The 13,551-nt window shown below is 40.1% G+C and overlaps 1 protein-coding gene across 4 annotated transcripts in view; it reads left to right on the top strand.

The window, feature by feature from the left end:
* The window catches only part of PARD3B (par-3 family cell polarity regulator beta), a 434,227-nt gene that overhangs the window by 350,553 nt on the left and 70,123 nt on the right, over positions 1 to 13,551 (top strand). For all 4 annotated transcript variants that reach the window (XM_075028231.1, XM_075028232.1, XM_075028230.1 and 1 more), the window contains one exon: positions 487 to 783. In XM_075028231.1, coding sequence (XP_074884332.1) covers positions 487 to 783 — 297 coding nt within the window. The remainder of the gene's footprint in view (positions 1 to 486; positions 784 to 13,551) is intronic.

Here is a 13,551-nt window from a genome sequence, read left to right as displayed (position 1 = left end):
TGTGCCATCTTTCCATTTACGTTCACATTTAATCCACTTTTCACAAGTTAATGTATTTAGGAGAATCTAGGTGGGTCAAGTGGCCAAGGGGCAGTAACAATTTTACTGGCTAATTTAGATTAAAAGTTTCAGGATTGGGTTAGGTATATTAACTGCAAAGTGGAGGATAGGTGTAGAATTAAAACTGTATGAGTTCACGTGTACGCACATGTGCATACACGCTTGTGAAAAGCCACACTATATTCAGCATTAACTTTTTTCATCAGAAGGATGAGCAACTTGGTTACAAAGGTAATTGCCAGAGATAAAGAACAAAATTGCTGCATGTACCTTTTTGTTTTATCTGGCACCGGTTTCACAGTGTACTGGAAGATCTAAACAGTTGGGTTTGTGGTTGGTGCTCCAAATTTGTGTGATGAATCAGCATCTGCCGTTGCTGTTGAAGCAGATCCAACTGTATATTTGTTCTTTCTTTTTTGTTGTTAGGATTGGTGCAAAGCATCAGGAGTTACGGCAAAAGCAACTGAGAGGCCTGAGTGATTATTCTACTGGTCCTGGAGGACCTGACATTGACGATGATGAGGTGGATCCAAATTATGCCAGAGTAAACCACTTCCGAGAGGCTTATCCAGCAGCAAGCATCTACAGGCCATCATCACCAGCAGTAGCAGAAACCTTTGTATACCCACGTGATTCTCCTTCAGCACCAATGGAGAGGGAGCACTTAGAAGGACTGTATGCAAAAATAAACAAGCAGCACTACCCACAGACTCCTGGTGACAGGTAATATTGCCACCTAGAATTACAAACAATGATAGCTTGGTGGGGAGGGAGCCTGGGGCTGGGCGGGGGGCTGTTAAGATGCCCCAGACCTCTGTATTTACTGACTAGAAAGCCATGGATTTCCTCTTAACCAAAACCATGATTTGCTGCAGCAGTACCCCCAAAGCATCTGAGCAAGGCAGCAGTCAAACAGAAATCATTAAGGAAAAGTCCATATTTCACAAACAGAATGGATGAATTGACTCCAGTCCAATTCTTGCACTGCTGAGAAGAGTGTTTTTCCTCTTTCAATCGGGAAAAGTTCTTACCCTGCAGCAAAAATAATCTCTGTTTTCAGATCCCTTTCGATCCTGCTGATCATCAAGTGCCTATTAGTAACAGGTTTTGTATGATAGCATGATGTATTGCATATGTTTATGGTTTAGTTTTCCCCAGCTGTGTAATATTACGCACTTTCAATTAGGTTGGGGAGAGGACTGGGAATCATGGCATTTTTATGCAGACTGTGAAGTGTGGCTTCACAAGACTGATTGCCTTTCACAGCCTTTCCAATAACCAAGTGGGAAGGAAGGAGCAATTTTTAATCCTTACTGTCAAGCTTCCAGGTTGATAGCATTAAAGAAAGATGGTCAAGTTTTTCACTGGGTTAAAAAGAAAAGAGAAATTCCTTTGAGTTGATGATGTACCCATCATTATGATGATTTTAAAACTAGTTGCTTCTGGAATTTGGGGCTAAAAGAATGTAAGACTTCATTACTATCATGGTGTTAATATATTGATGTTGGGTTTTTCAAACCAACGTATGAGTGTGTAGGCAAGATCTACAAGTCTATGTGAAAAGAAGAGATGACAGAGTAAGGCATGGGGTGCTTGAGGAATTGTTCACGCTTTGAGTTCATAATACAACCTGTAGTGTCTCCCGATAGCCTCAATCTGTGCTATGTGATACCACACTTGTTAATTTTGGAGAAATATGCGAGCACAGAAGTAGGAGTATTTTCAGTTTGTGGCATCATAGTGCTTTAAAAACATCTACTGAGTCATTGTTATAAATAGTAATAAAACACTTCTGACATAAATCAGAAGTTTGTAGCTGGGAATGGGCCAAGTATCTCTCTTTTTCACCTAAATACAGTATGGTAGAGATCTTTCCAAACATAATGACATTGCTAATTTTTTTCTGCCATATTATTAACCCTTCCCTTACTGCGTAAGGGTAAAATAAGAGGTAGTGATCGCAGCTTTTTGCCATGTAGCAGGTTTTGCTTTACCAGAAAAGTCTTGAGGCAATTGTCACTGAAGTTGCACAAACATTTGTATATAGCGAAGGGATCAGAAACTGAGTTCATACTAACTCAGTAAACCAAGATCTGAGAATTCCCAGTGGGAGAGAGTTGAAATTCAGGTTCATGTGTATTTTTCAAATATAAATATATACAGATGTAACTCAATTGGAGTAAGACATTGTCATTAAGGTTGTTTCATAATTTCAGTTTTAACAGGACTTCATAGCTTTACATTTTAAAAATGTGATCAGTTTTGAAGTGTGGTCTATACATTGTTTTTCCATGCAGCAAAAAGAAATGCTCAAGTCTTTCCTTCTGGCCTTTTTTATTTGATTGTTTGTATTGTGGTTGTAACTACACTGAATGAACTCTTGACTTGCTATGTGGACCAGATTGAAGTCCCAACCAGGTTTGGACTTGGTGTTGGAATCCTGGATTTTAGTGTGGATTTAGCTGTAATTGCATGATAGCATGATAACTTAGTGAAAAACTAAAATGAAAACATCTAACAGGCAAGAAAAGTTATCTCATATCTAAGCCCGTGATCAGAAGTCATGCTGAGAGGCTGTTCCATCTGTGTTGATTCTGTACTGAAAGACAAACAGTCCACAACAAGTTTGCTTTGTTGAATTTCTCTGACTTGTAGAGGCTGTTTAACCAGATTCGGAAAAAATAGGAAATGTGGGATTCTTATTAGGCTGCCTTTGTTCTTTTTTTAAATCTTTCTTTCCTTTGTCTCAGAGACAAAAAGGTGGTTGTTATTCACCAGCAGAGATGTGCCAAATGTGAATAATTTTATGTGAATTTATGCAGTGGGTCGTGAGGTCTCAGCCAGCAGTTGTTGAATATAGTGGCAACCTTAGGCAAGGAAATCTTTCCATGCTAGAGGGAGAGTATTGAAAGGAGAAAGAGAAGTGGAAAGAAAAATCCCTGGATAACATGTTAATTACAAAAACAAATCTGCTTTCAAGGGTCAAGTATGAAAACTACCTTGTCTGCCTCAAAATGATGGGAAAGGGCTATAATGGATGCTTATTAGCCAAACCAAAGTTATTTTGTGTGTGCAGGGCTTAGCATTTATCAACACATTTGTCATGTAATAGCTCATGCTTTGGTCTTGCTAACGCATGCATGCTCTCTCTCAAAGTTTTGCTATTAATTTTACTTTAGATGGATGGCTTTTTCTCCCACCTCTGACTCTCAACTTGTAATATAGTGTGTGGAGATTTGATCAGTGACTAAAGTAAATGGGGTTTGGGGTAGAAGGGGGATTTGAACACAAAGAGAATAGATTATTTCATTTTTGTCTGGGAATTCCAGTTATGTGTCATTATGACAGAGAATTAAAACTCATCACTTGCAACAAGAAGTTCTTTTTAATTTTGTTTTTGTAGAAGAGTGTGTTAACATAATTAATGCCTTTTAAAATTTGGAGACCATTTGTAAAGTAAGAAGCTTAGTGGTCAGATAAGTGCTGGTCACAATTTGCATATACTTTCCCTTTTCTTGTCATCAGAATAAGCGTTCCTGGTTCGCTCTTCTCGGTAGATTCGCAGTTTAAACTGAGAATCTCCCTCAGTATGCAAGAACGCAATAGGCTGCACATGTATGAAGTCTGTTGCTTTAATCATTATGAAGTACGTTTGCTGCCTCCAAGCACTGCTCCTCAGGGCACACACAGAGCTGCTTCACGCTGCTGCTTGCATACGAACGTCCCCCTTACCTACACTTGCATCTGGCATCTCAGGGGTTTTTTGCTTTGGGTTTTTGGGGGGTTTGCTTTGTGTCTTACTTGAAACTGTTGTGTAATGTTCTTCTACACTGCTTCACAATTGTTGATTTTCCTTCCGACGATGACTATATTCAGTGAAATAGAAGTAATTTTTTGTGTATATTTTGCTGAAAGCTTTGGAATTCTTAACTAAGAGAGGTGCTATATAAATGTAAATTGTCCTTATTAATGAATATAGTGAAAGCATTAGCATGATCAGTGTATTCTGTGAATGTTAAGTTAAAGAGAGTGAAAAAAAAAATTAGCTGGCAGAATCACACATTTCTCTGTAAATCAAGCATTTTCCTGTTTATTTCTAATTAGCCACAATCTTCTGTAATTCAAATGGCATCCCAAAGGATGCTGCAGCCTGCACAGCTACCTCATGCAGCTGGGGAACTTTGCAGGGTCTTTGCCTGAGATGCTGTACGTTTCCCCGCCTGCGGCAGAGGCTGGGTGATCTGTGGCCCATATGTTCCTGAAATGAGTTGTAAGTCACATCTTTCTGAGTTTTGTCATCAAGGCTGTACCATGACAGTGCTAAGTTGCACCATGGCAGAGCCTAGGTGTCAGACCAAAGCCAAAAGAGCATATGCATAACACTATCATCACTTAAATGTCAGGCATGTCACATGGTGCAACCCTTTCTCACGTTTCGAATAAGCAATTTCCTCTTTTTTTCCTCCCTTGAACATGGTGCTGTCAAGTATATCCAAACACCCCAAGTACGTCTCCAGAAAGGTTCTGGAGACTTTGTTCAACTTATTTCCTAAGCCCAGAACTATGAAACATTTAAAGTCTGATGCCAAACTCATTGCCAAGTATAATTCTTCATTTATTTATGTGTCTTATCTTGGGGAATTTCAAAGTGCTGGTCTGACAAAAACACATACAGTTTTCCTTTGTTTAGTGAGAATAGATTCAGAGCAGTATCTTGTTGCAGATTTTAAAAAATACTAATAAAAAACCCAGCATTGTTTTATTACACAGGAGTAGAGTCCAAAGCCCTAGTCTGATCCAGCTTTCCATTTTTGGAGATGCTACGTTGGGTCCCACTGTGCAAGATCTTCTACTCTACAATGTTAATTAATTAACTGAAAAATGGATCTTCCTTATTTCAGGGTGAAAGTTTCCTTATAGAAACTTGCACTCTTCCAGAGCGTTCAATCTAGCAGCGTACGAAGTTGAAAAGGGGTAAATGAAACCCATACCTCTGCACAACCCTAACTCTGTCCCTCACGTCCCACCCTCAGAGCTGGCCAGAGTAATGAGAGAGAGAGGGACAAGACGTTGAGCCATCTGCCTCTCCCTGGAAAGGATCAAAAGAAAAAATTGCTACCCGTGTCCTGAGAAACCAAGTGGCAAATGTAAACTATGTGTAAGCCTGAGAGGAGAGTAAAAAGAGTCTGGAGTTTTGAAATTTAGCAAAGGGAGCATTTTTTACTAAAAAGCAGGCTAAATGCTTGTCTTTGGGGCAGGCGTATGTCATTCCGATCCTGCTTAGTCCAAGGCCGTAGGAATCCAGAGCTGCACAGAAAAGGCTTTGTTCAAAAAGGGCAAATTAGGGTTGCCCAGATATGTTACTTAGCCCCTGTAAGCCAGAAACTGAATTTTTTTGTTCTCAGTTCAAAGTACTGTGGGCATTGCTCATCGTGCGTCCATTTACAACACTTTTTATCACTGACTAGCAGAAAAGCAATCCACTGCTGTAAAAGTGGATGGTCTTTTACTCAGGAATGGTTATTCTTTAAGATGGATATCATAAAGGCAAGGTAGAAATTGAATGAGACTGTGTAATATCTACATACCTTTTGCCACTCTACCTTGTGTTACAGTGGAAAGAGAATTATGGTCATGCATTGGAATATTTTAATTTACAAAGTGTGACAAGTAGAAGCAAGGCGTGTACTCTTGTTTACCATATAGCCTCTTCTGCTTGGTGTCCTAAAATCATCTACGCTGTTTCCCTGTCCTATACTACCCTACATCCCCTGAGACTCTCCTCTGATTCCTCTGGAATTTATTCTTTCTGAAACATACCACAGGGCCTTCTGAACCTTTGGCTGTGATCCGGTCACTGTTTCCCATAATGTTGAAACCAGAAATTTAATGTTTGGCAATTTGCTGTCCTTCATGGCTGATAGATTTCTGACAACAGTTAAATTCAAACTGGCTTTGGTAAGTACAGCAGCGGTTCAGTGGTTCCTGAGGGCTTTCAGTAGAGCCATCCTGCTCATGGAAGCAGGCAGTCCAGAAATGCCTTTGGCCACCAGTTGCACAGGGGTGTAGGTTGTGCCATTGGAGTTATGCTTGTATTGTGTTTTTTGCTCCTGATACTATTTGCAGTTTTCTTCCTCAGCAAGGACAAATGGGGGCTGCATACTCACTGTGCTAACTAGGGAAAATGTTGAGTAACTGGACCTCCTGGCACACATTTAAATGAGCCCTGGTTTTGTTTCCCACCTATACGGAAAAAAACCAAAAAACCTACCTATAGCATTCAAGAAAAACTACTTTACAGATAGACTTCAAAATGCTAGTTCCCAGGAACCCCTCACCCAGATCCTTCCAAATTTGGGACCCTAGCCCTAACATTCACTTCTCATGGAAACCCCCAGATTTCATGGAACTTGGGTGACCCTGAGCGTTTTAGAGCGTGTCTAAACAGAAGGAAGTTGTCAAACTAACCAGAGCAGAGCTGCCGCTGCCATGTAATATGTGCATACTTGTTCGAGGCCATGCATTCTTCAGCAGAAATAAATTCTGTCAGGAATAGCCACAAATCTGCCTGCGTGCATCCTGCCTGCTAGGGTTTGCATTTGGATCACCTCACTTATTGACAGATGTGTAAAATTTTATATACTGCACTCCCACAACTCCCCTGTGACTGTCCTGCTGCAGATGCTCGTGAGCCTGAGTTTTGGCAGCTGTGTTAAGCATTCAGGTTTGGGGTTTTTTTTTCCCCTCCAGCCCTGTCTTTTCTTATGTGATATATTATTGCATGGAATTATTTTACGTTCATTCTGCCTATTTATTGGTAGTGTCCCATTCTTTCAGTCGTTTGGATGCAAATGCAAAAGATAGGTCCCTGGAGAAAGAGCAGGTCTGTTACTGGAAGATGAGACCATACCAGAGGATACAGAGTGAAATGCAGATGGTGTTGTCAGCCTCTTAAATGTACAAATAAAGACAAAATGAGATCGTCCATGCAGCTGGAATGAAATCATATGGCCTTGCATGTGTTCCTGCCATAGCGTATTTCCTAGTGTGAGCAAGAGATGCTAAATTCTGTCTTATGCAGGATGTTGTTTGACCAAAAGCTCATACTTGCTCCTTTAATCAGTAGCAGAATAATGTGTGTATGTATTAACTTTTCTCTGCACAATATTTTTTTAATAAGACACCATTTAATTTTAAATGCTAATATGTGTGTGTGGTTAATTAAGAAGCTAGAATTGACTATAAGGCTGGTAAGCTCCAAGAAAGAGAGAGGAAGATCATTACACTTCTGCTCATAGATAGCTATTTGTGAACCAGCTGATAATGTGCAAAATTAAGATTTCGTAAGTGGCATTTTAAATGAATGGTTAATGGCTGAAGATTAATTTAAACAGTCAAAGTTGTTCAAAAGAGAAGCTGTTAAAATCTTGTTTATAGGCCAGTCACTTCCATACTTAAAGTGCAAACCCTAATAGCATGTGGTATTTCCATTTGGCAGGCAAGCAATGTAACTAGGATATTTTCCTTGAACAAGGAAGGCTACCTTACTCGATAAGCAGTATGGATGGATGGATGTAGCATTGTGTACTGTGTTTTCTTCTTCCTAATTAATAGTTGTCTGGTAGTAGTACAGAGAAATGCATTTCCTCTGAGAATTTGCTAACCTTAAATAAAATTGCTAGATCTTATTTTAATTAAAGTATAAGGGACATGGTTAAATCTGATGTGATTCTATTTTCCCACTATTCTCCAGTAGTCTGTTCTACTTCATACGCTTTAGGGTTTTCAAAATGCCCAGCTTTTCATTGCCTCAGGTTGTCTGCTGTCAGAATGAGTCTCTTTGGCCCCATCACTAGCCTTGCAGAGTTGCTCTAGCTAAGAAAAAAAAAAAAAAAAAAAAAGGTGTGTTTTCAGTCAGGTTTATTCTGTACTGCAATTCTGGTTAAATGATGAATGTTAACCTAGTCCCATTTTCCTGACTGAAGAGAAACAACAAGCAGAAGGTCATTATGCTGCTCACAGTTGTGAGGCTTGTCCTTCCAGCAAGTCCTTTGCCAAGAAACTGTTTGTTTTTCTTTTGTTTTCTCTTTCTCTCAGCCCAATTTCCAATCTTTTTGTTAACTATCTGCTGGTTTTCCCCCAGCTTATTGACACAGTCATTTTGCCTTACGATCTCCTAGGTTCTGGATATGCACGCAGTTCCAGAGAAAGCCCTGGTGCCTTGGCCTTGTGCAAGCTTTGCTGTGTAGCCCAGTGTAAGATGAGTCTACATTGCTGACCTCAGGGAGCTCATGCTCTATCCAAAACTGACTTTCAAAAATCTTCTCCGAAGTTTTTTCCTAGCTGCTACTGGTTAAATGGAAGAAAGGGATTCTTTCTTCCATTGTAGCGATAATCTTGGTTTAGTAAAACTGACCAGTAGATGAGGGTATGGGATTTTGTTGTGCTGGACTTTTAAGTCTGTGCATACTATGAGTCTGTCTTTTTTTGGAGGTGGAAGAGGTTGCACATGAGGAGCACAGACCAGCTCATGTGTAGGAGCGTCTGTATGTTCAGACTCCGGGTGATGACATGAGCTCACAGCAAGCTCTGTCCTGACTTTTCACTTTGTTGAGATAAATTAGTGGCTTCTGGCCAAACTATTTTTGAAAAATAGTCAAAGTTAGTGGGAGACAAAGAATCGTTTCCCAGAAATCTTAAAGTAATGGACAAAGAGTTAAGTTTGGAGGAGGGGGAAGAAGGGCTATCTCTGGACTGCTTCAAAATGCTGAGTAGCTCCAGTTAAGAGAGCAGTGATATCTGTCTAGTAAGGATGGAGAAGTAACTCTTAGATGTGGCAGGGAAAATGGACGTAGACTGACTGGAACCATGAGAAATGTTTTCGATGTCTTCACTTCTGTGTGAAGTTATCCATGGTCAGTGGGACCTGTGCTAACAGGTTCTTCTGAGCTACAGGTAGAGCAATCCCCAACCCTCCTCCTCATTAAGCAGTGAGGAGCATAACTGAGTCCTGAGAGTCTTCAGGCAGCATCCCACAATTTCTCATACCTTCTCAAAATAAACACTCCATTGGTTTTCCCAGCTCACCAGGAAAAACTCTTACACCGGTTGAGATGACTGCAGCACAGGGGCCCATGGGGTACCCCTCAGACCTGTAGCATTGCCAGGTTATGCTGCCACCAGGAGCAATGCAGTAACTCTGGTAGGGTTTTTCAGCATGACTGCTCATGTCCAGGCAAAGTGCTTAGATTTGTATGGTACTCATACAGCTTAACTGTGTAGTGGAAACCTTACGGTAGAAATTTGTCATCTCTACGCATCCATAAGATGTAGGGAATTCTTGCCATACACTGGTTTTTCTGCAGTCCCAGTTTACCTGGTGTTTACACTGCCAGATCTTTAAGATTTTTCTGCTAATCTTAATTATTCTGTTCCACTGAGTGACTTAGCTCTCAACATAATAAGATATAAAAGATGTAACAGGGCCACAGATCTGACCTCAGAATGAGTCAATGGGAACCTTCTCTTGGAGGGTTCAGGCATCTAATAGCAGGATAAAAGGACTACTCCTAAAAAGAGTCCAGGACCTTGCTCCCTGCTTGTGTCAAGATGCCAGCGGTGAAAGGTTACCCAAGCACTTAGTGAGCAGCATTGCTGACAGCAAGTATAGGCAGAAGCATGAACCAGATCTTTCAGTTAGCAGAAAACTGCAAGAATTGATGTTGTTTGAAAAGCTGAAAATCACTCAATATTGTGCTAGCAAAAATATTGGGAGGACTGATGAGATGTGATGGAAATGGCTTAATAAGCAACAGGATGCTGAATAAAGAAAGAATAATTGTGATTATTGTCTGACAGCTGTGCAGAGCATACAGTTAATGACAAACTAAAACGTGCTGGTTTTCAATCCATGATCACAAGTCCACTGGCACAGACAGTAATCTAAGGGGTCATGGTGAGCCAAGAAATAGTTTATTGTTTCATCAGCTCAAGTCTTCTGATGTAGTTAAGTTGGTATATACTCTGAACCTCTGTGACTGTCCTTACATTGCCGCAAGGAGACCTGGCGCCCATATGGTGTACTGTGGCTAAGGAGCAGTTTCTCTGGCAGGCCATGCAGCAGCGGAGCATGCGTTGACATTGATCAAGGTATCGGTATTGATCTTGGGATGGTCTAAGAGAATTGTGACTCTTTTGTGGAGAGTGATGTTAGACTGTCGTAGAAAATGAGATAAATAACTTGTCTTAAACTACATTGTGGCCTGCATCTGTTAGGACAGAGGGACGTGAGAAAATGATGTTGCTTCAGATAACCACACTGGTTATCTTTTTTTATCACTAACTTGTCCTTGATGTCTGGAGGCCATTTTCAGAAAGTGGTGGAGAGTGATTGCATGAAAGATTTTATACTCTTAAGTTGCCTGCAAAACAGGAAGCTGCCTTCATTTTTTCATTTCATCAAGCTGAAGCAGAGAAAAACAAAAAACAACTCACAATAAAAAAGGTGCAAGAGGAATGAGTGAGACCCCTAGAAAGTGCTAAAAATGAAATAAATATACTTGTAGAGCAATAGATGTCCTCTTAATTTATTTTTCCCCTTCTTGCTTCTCTCCAGTTTCCTACTTGTGTACCAGTAGGTCAGTGTGACAGTTTTGCAGTGTCACAGTCCTCTGTTGAATCTGTACTCTGAGAGGTTGTTAGTCCCTTCCCTCCAGTGGCTTGGAAGCAGTAAGGAGAAATGAGAAAGGTCCAACTAATGTTTTAACATTTCAAACAACATCTTACCATTCAGTCTTTGACCCATATTTGTGGTTTAATTTCTTCATTCACTTAAAATTTTAATCTTAAATAAAATTTTTCAGCATAGTAGTATCTTAGGGGCATTTCTTCTCAAACCAGTATTAGCTAGAATATGTCCTTCAGCTGTGGAGTTTATCTGTTATAAACACTTCTGCCCTTAGGCTTTGACGCCTACTTAGTCCTGGATATGGTTATTACCCTGTAAACGGGAATCAACCGCAAATGTTCATTATGGTATTTACATAAAATGCATGGAAAACAATTATTTTGAGACTGGCCTGTAAGTTTAAGCATAGAACGTGCTTCTAATGCAAGTTTTGTACATGGCCTGGCAATTGAAAAGTGAGCAACAACACACCTTCAGAGGGATGAAAACATGTTCAATACATGGTCTGTCTTACAGCGAGGTGGCGAGAGGGCAACTGTTTTCTATGCCTGAGTCACCATAATGCTCACTAATTGTCTGAAAGGACTGCTTTAATTGAGCACTTGTATGCTGTAAGTGTGATGCTAACCAGGGGACCTGGACTGCTTCTGCTCTGCTCTCAGGTAATGACAGAGGAGGCCTTCTGTGGCTGGAGTCCCTGCTTTACATATCAGCCAATACTTCCATAACATGACAAAGGGGCGTGAGGTTGTGGAGAAGGGTTGGGGAACAGCATCACAGCAATAAACCTGTTCCTAATTGTTATTGATTGTTAGTACACAGATTACAAGCAGACAGTCTGCAGTCCTTCACCTGAATAAGGTGTTGTTTTCTTCCTTTAACATCATCTGCCGTCCCTGTCCCTGATTTGAAAAAAAAACAGGAGGCAATTATTTTGTGCTTCTGTATACAATAGCAATGTTTAAGCAGCAGCTGCTTCAGAGAGGGAGAGTAAAGGGGACTGGGGGGAAGGGATTGATCTTTTCCTCCTTTTCTCTGTAAATACCACTGTCTGCATCAGTGGTGATGCTTTGACCTCTTTGCTACAGAGCTTGAAAAGTCTCTTGTGCTTAGTGACATGTTCTGGCTTCAAAACTGAACAGGCAGAAGTCTAATTCTCTTTCTTTGAGCGTTGCTACAGATAGATTATCAATCTAAATATGGTAAGTGCTCGAGAATTCCTCCCAAAATCTAGACTCGTTAGTCTGAGTACTGATATTTTTTTACATGTCTGTGTAGCTTCTGAAATGATTAACAGTATTCCTTCATACCTTTTCGCCTTTAATCTCCACTCTGCCCACTATCTCATTACTATTAGCTGTGGCAAATATACCAGATGTCTGAGCAGCTTCATTGTTCTGTTGTTTTTCTTTTCAAGACTCTAGTGCATAGATAGATGTTAATTTCTCTTTTGTGTTAAAACCTGCCTCAGAGGAATAAGATTACCAGTGTTCAGTCTTTGGCTGGTAGAGATACTGAGGTCTCGTATCTCCTGAATGCTTTGTCTCAGTTAGTGTTTCTACTAACTCAGTGCATTTATAGTAGAGGTCTGTTCTTCTTTAATGCCCATGGAACCTTAAATTAATATCCCCTGACTTTAAGAAAACATTTTAACATGTTTTCTAAATGTTTTCTTTATTCCCAGGGTTGAGAAATGATACACAAAGACACCTGCTTGTCCAAGGGGGTGGAAATTGAAAACTGTGCCAAGCAAAATGCTGTTTTTCAGAAAAGATTCAAAATATGCATTGTTTAAAGTGTGGCATAAACAAAATAGATTATGTAAGGTTTGCAGGCCCTTGTTTGGGATGAGATCACTCTCTCATGGGTCTGTAGCTTCTCTACTAACAGTACTTAGTGCTTACATCTAAAAAGCACGTATGAACTACTGGTTTCCCCATCAACTTTGAAAAAGATAATTAGGAAGCTACGGGCACAGCTCCTATCAGTTCTACATTGGAACCACTGTTGTGCTTGAGTAACACAGTGGTGGCTCCAGACCTTTAAGAAAATGTGTTTCTTTAAAATGGGTCAGGAAACAACTGATTGATTTACAGGTAACAAATGTGAATGTGTGTTTACTGGAAAGAAAAGTGACAGTTCACATCTGAATTTAGATAAACACATAAATTTGGTAGTGGATGCTTCATTTCTGTGGATGTAGGTAGTAACATGTGATAGTCACTGTATATGATAAGATTGTAGCAGTTGCCACAGCACATAAAAGGGTACAAGAACAGATGAAATCATTAATGCTTTCATATTGTATCCTGCCTTATTTCCGGTAACATAGTATGCCTGGTACTTAATGGGGCAGATCTTTGAAAGAATCAGCAGGTATGATGTTCTGTAAAACATGAAAATCTGCAACCTTGCATCAGAGGCAGAAGCAGTATCTTGGATCTGACATTTTTTTAAAGTACAAGTTGTGCCATTGGTATAGTTACATAAGCTAGAAATTGTAAATTTATGTTGCACAGTCTGAAAAGCAAATGATAGCATGTGGATTTGTATCTGCTGCTCAGAAAGAAGACTGATGTGCAAGTCCTGTTTCCATCAAAGTAAGTGGCAAAATTTCTGTTGATTGAGGCGGGAAATCAGAACTGATTCCCTTGCCTGGTTGTCCCTGAAAGAATGATGAAGTGATGTTTTCTTTTCTGTTTTATACTTGTTAGTTTCACAGCCAGATCACTGTAACTTGAGCTTTTTTGCCATACTTCTGCATGACTGTTTTTGTTAACCGCTTTTATTACCTTTTGGCCTGT

Source organism: Buteo buteo, chromosome 5, assembly GCF_964188355.1.
Source record: "Buteo buteo chromosome 5, bButBut1.hap1.1, whole genome shotgun sequence".
Classification (NCBI taxonomy): Eukaryota; Metazoa; Chordata; class Aves; order Accipitriformes; family Accipitridae; genus Buteo; species Buteo buteo.
This window is presented reverse-complemented; position numbering and strand designations above follow the sequence as displayed.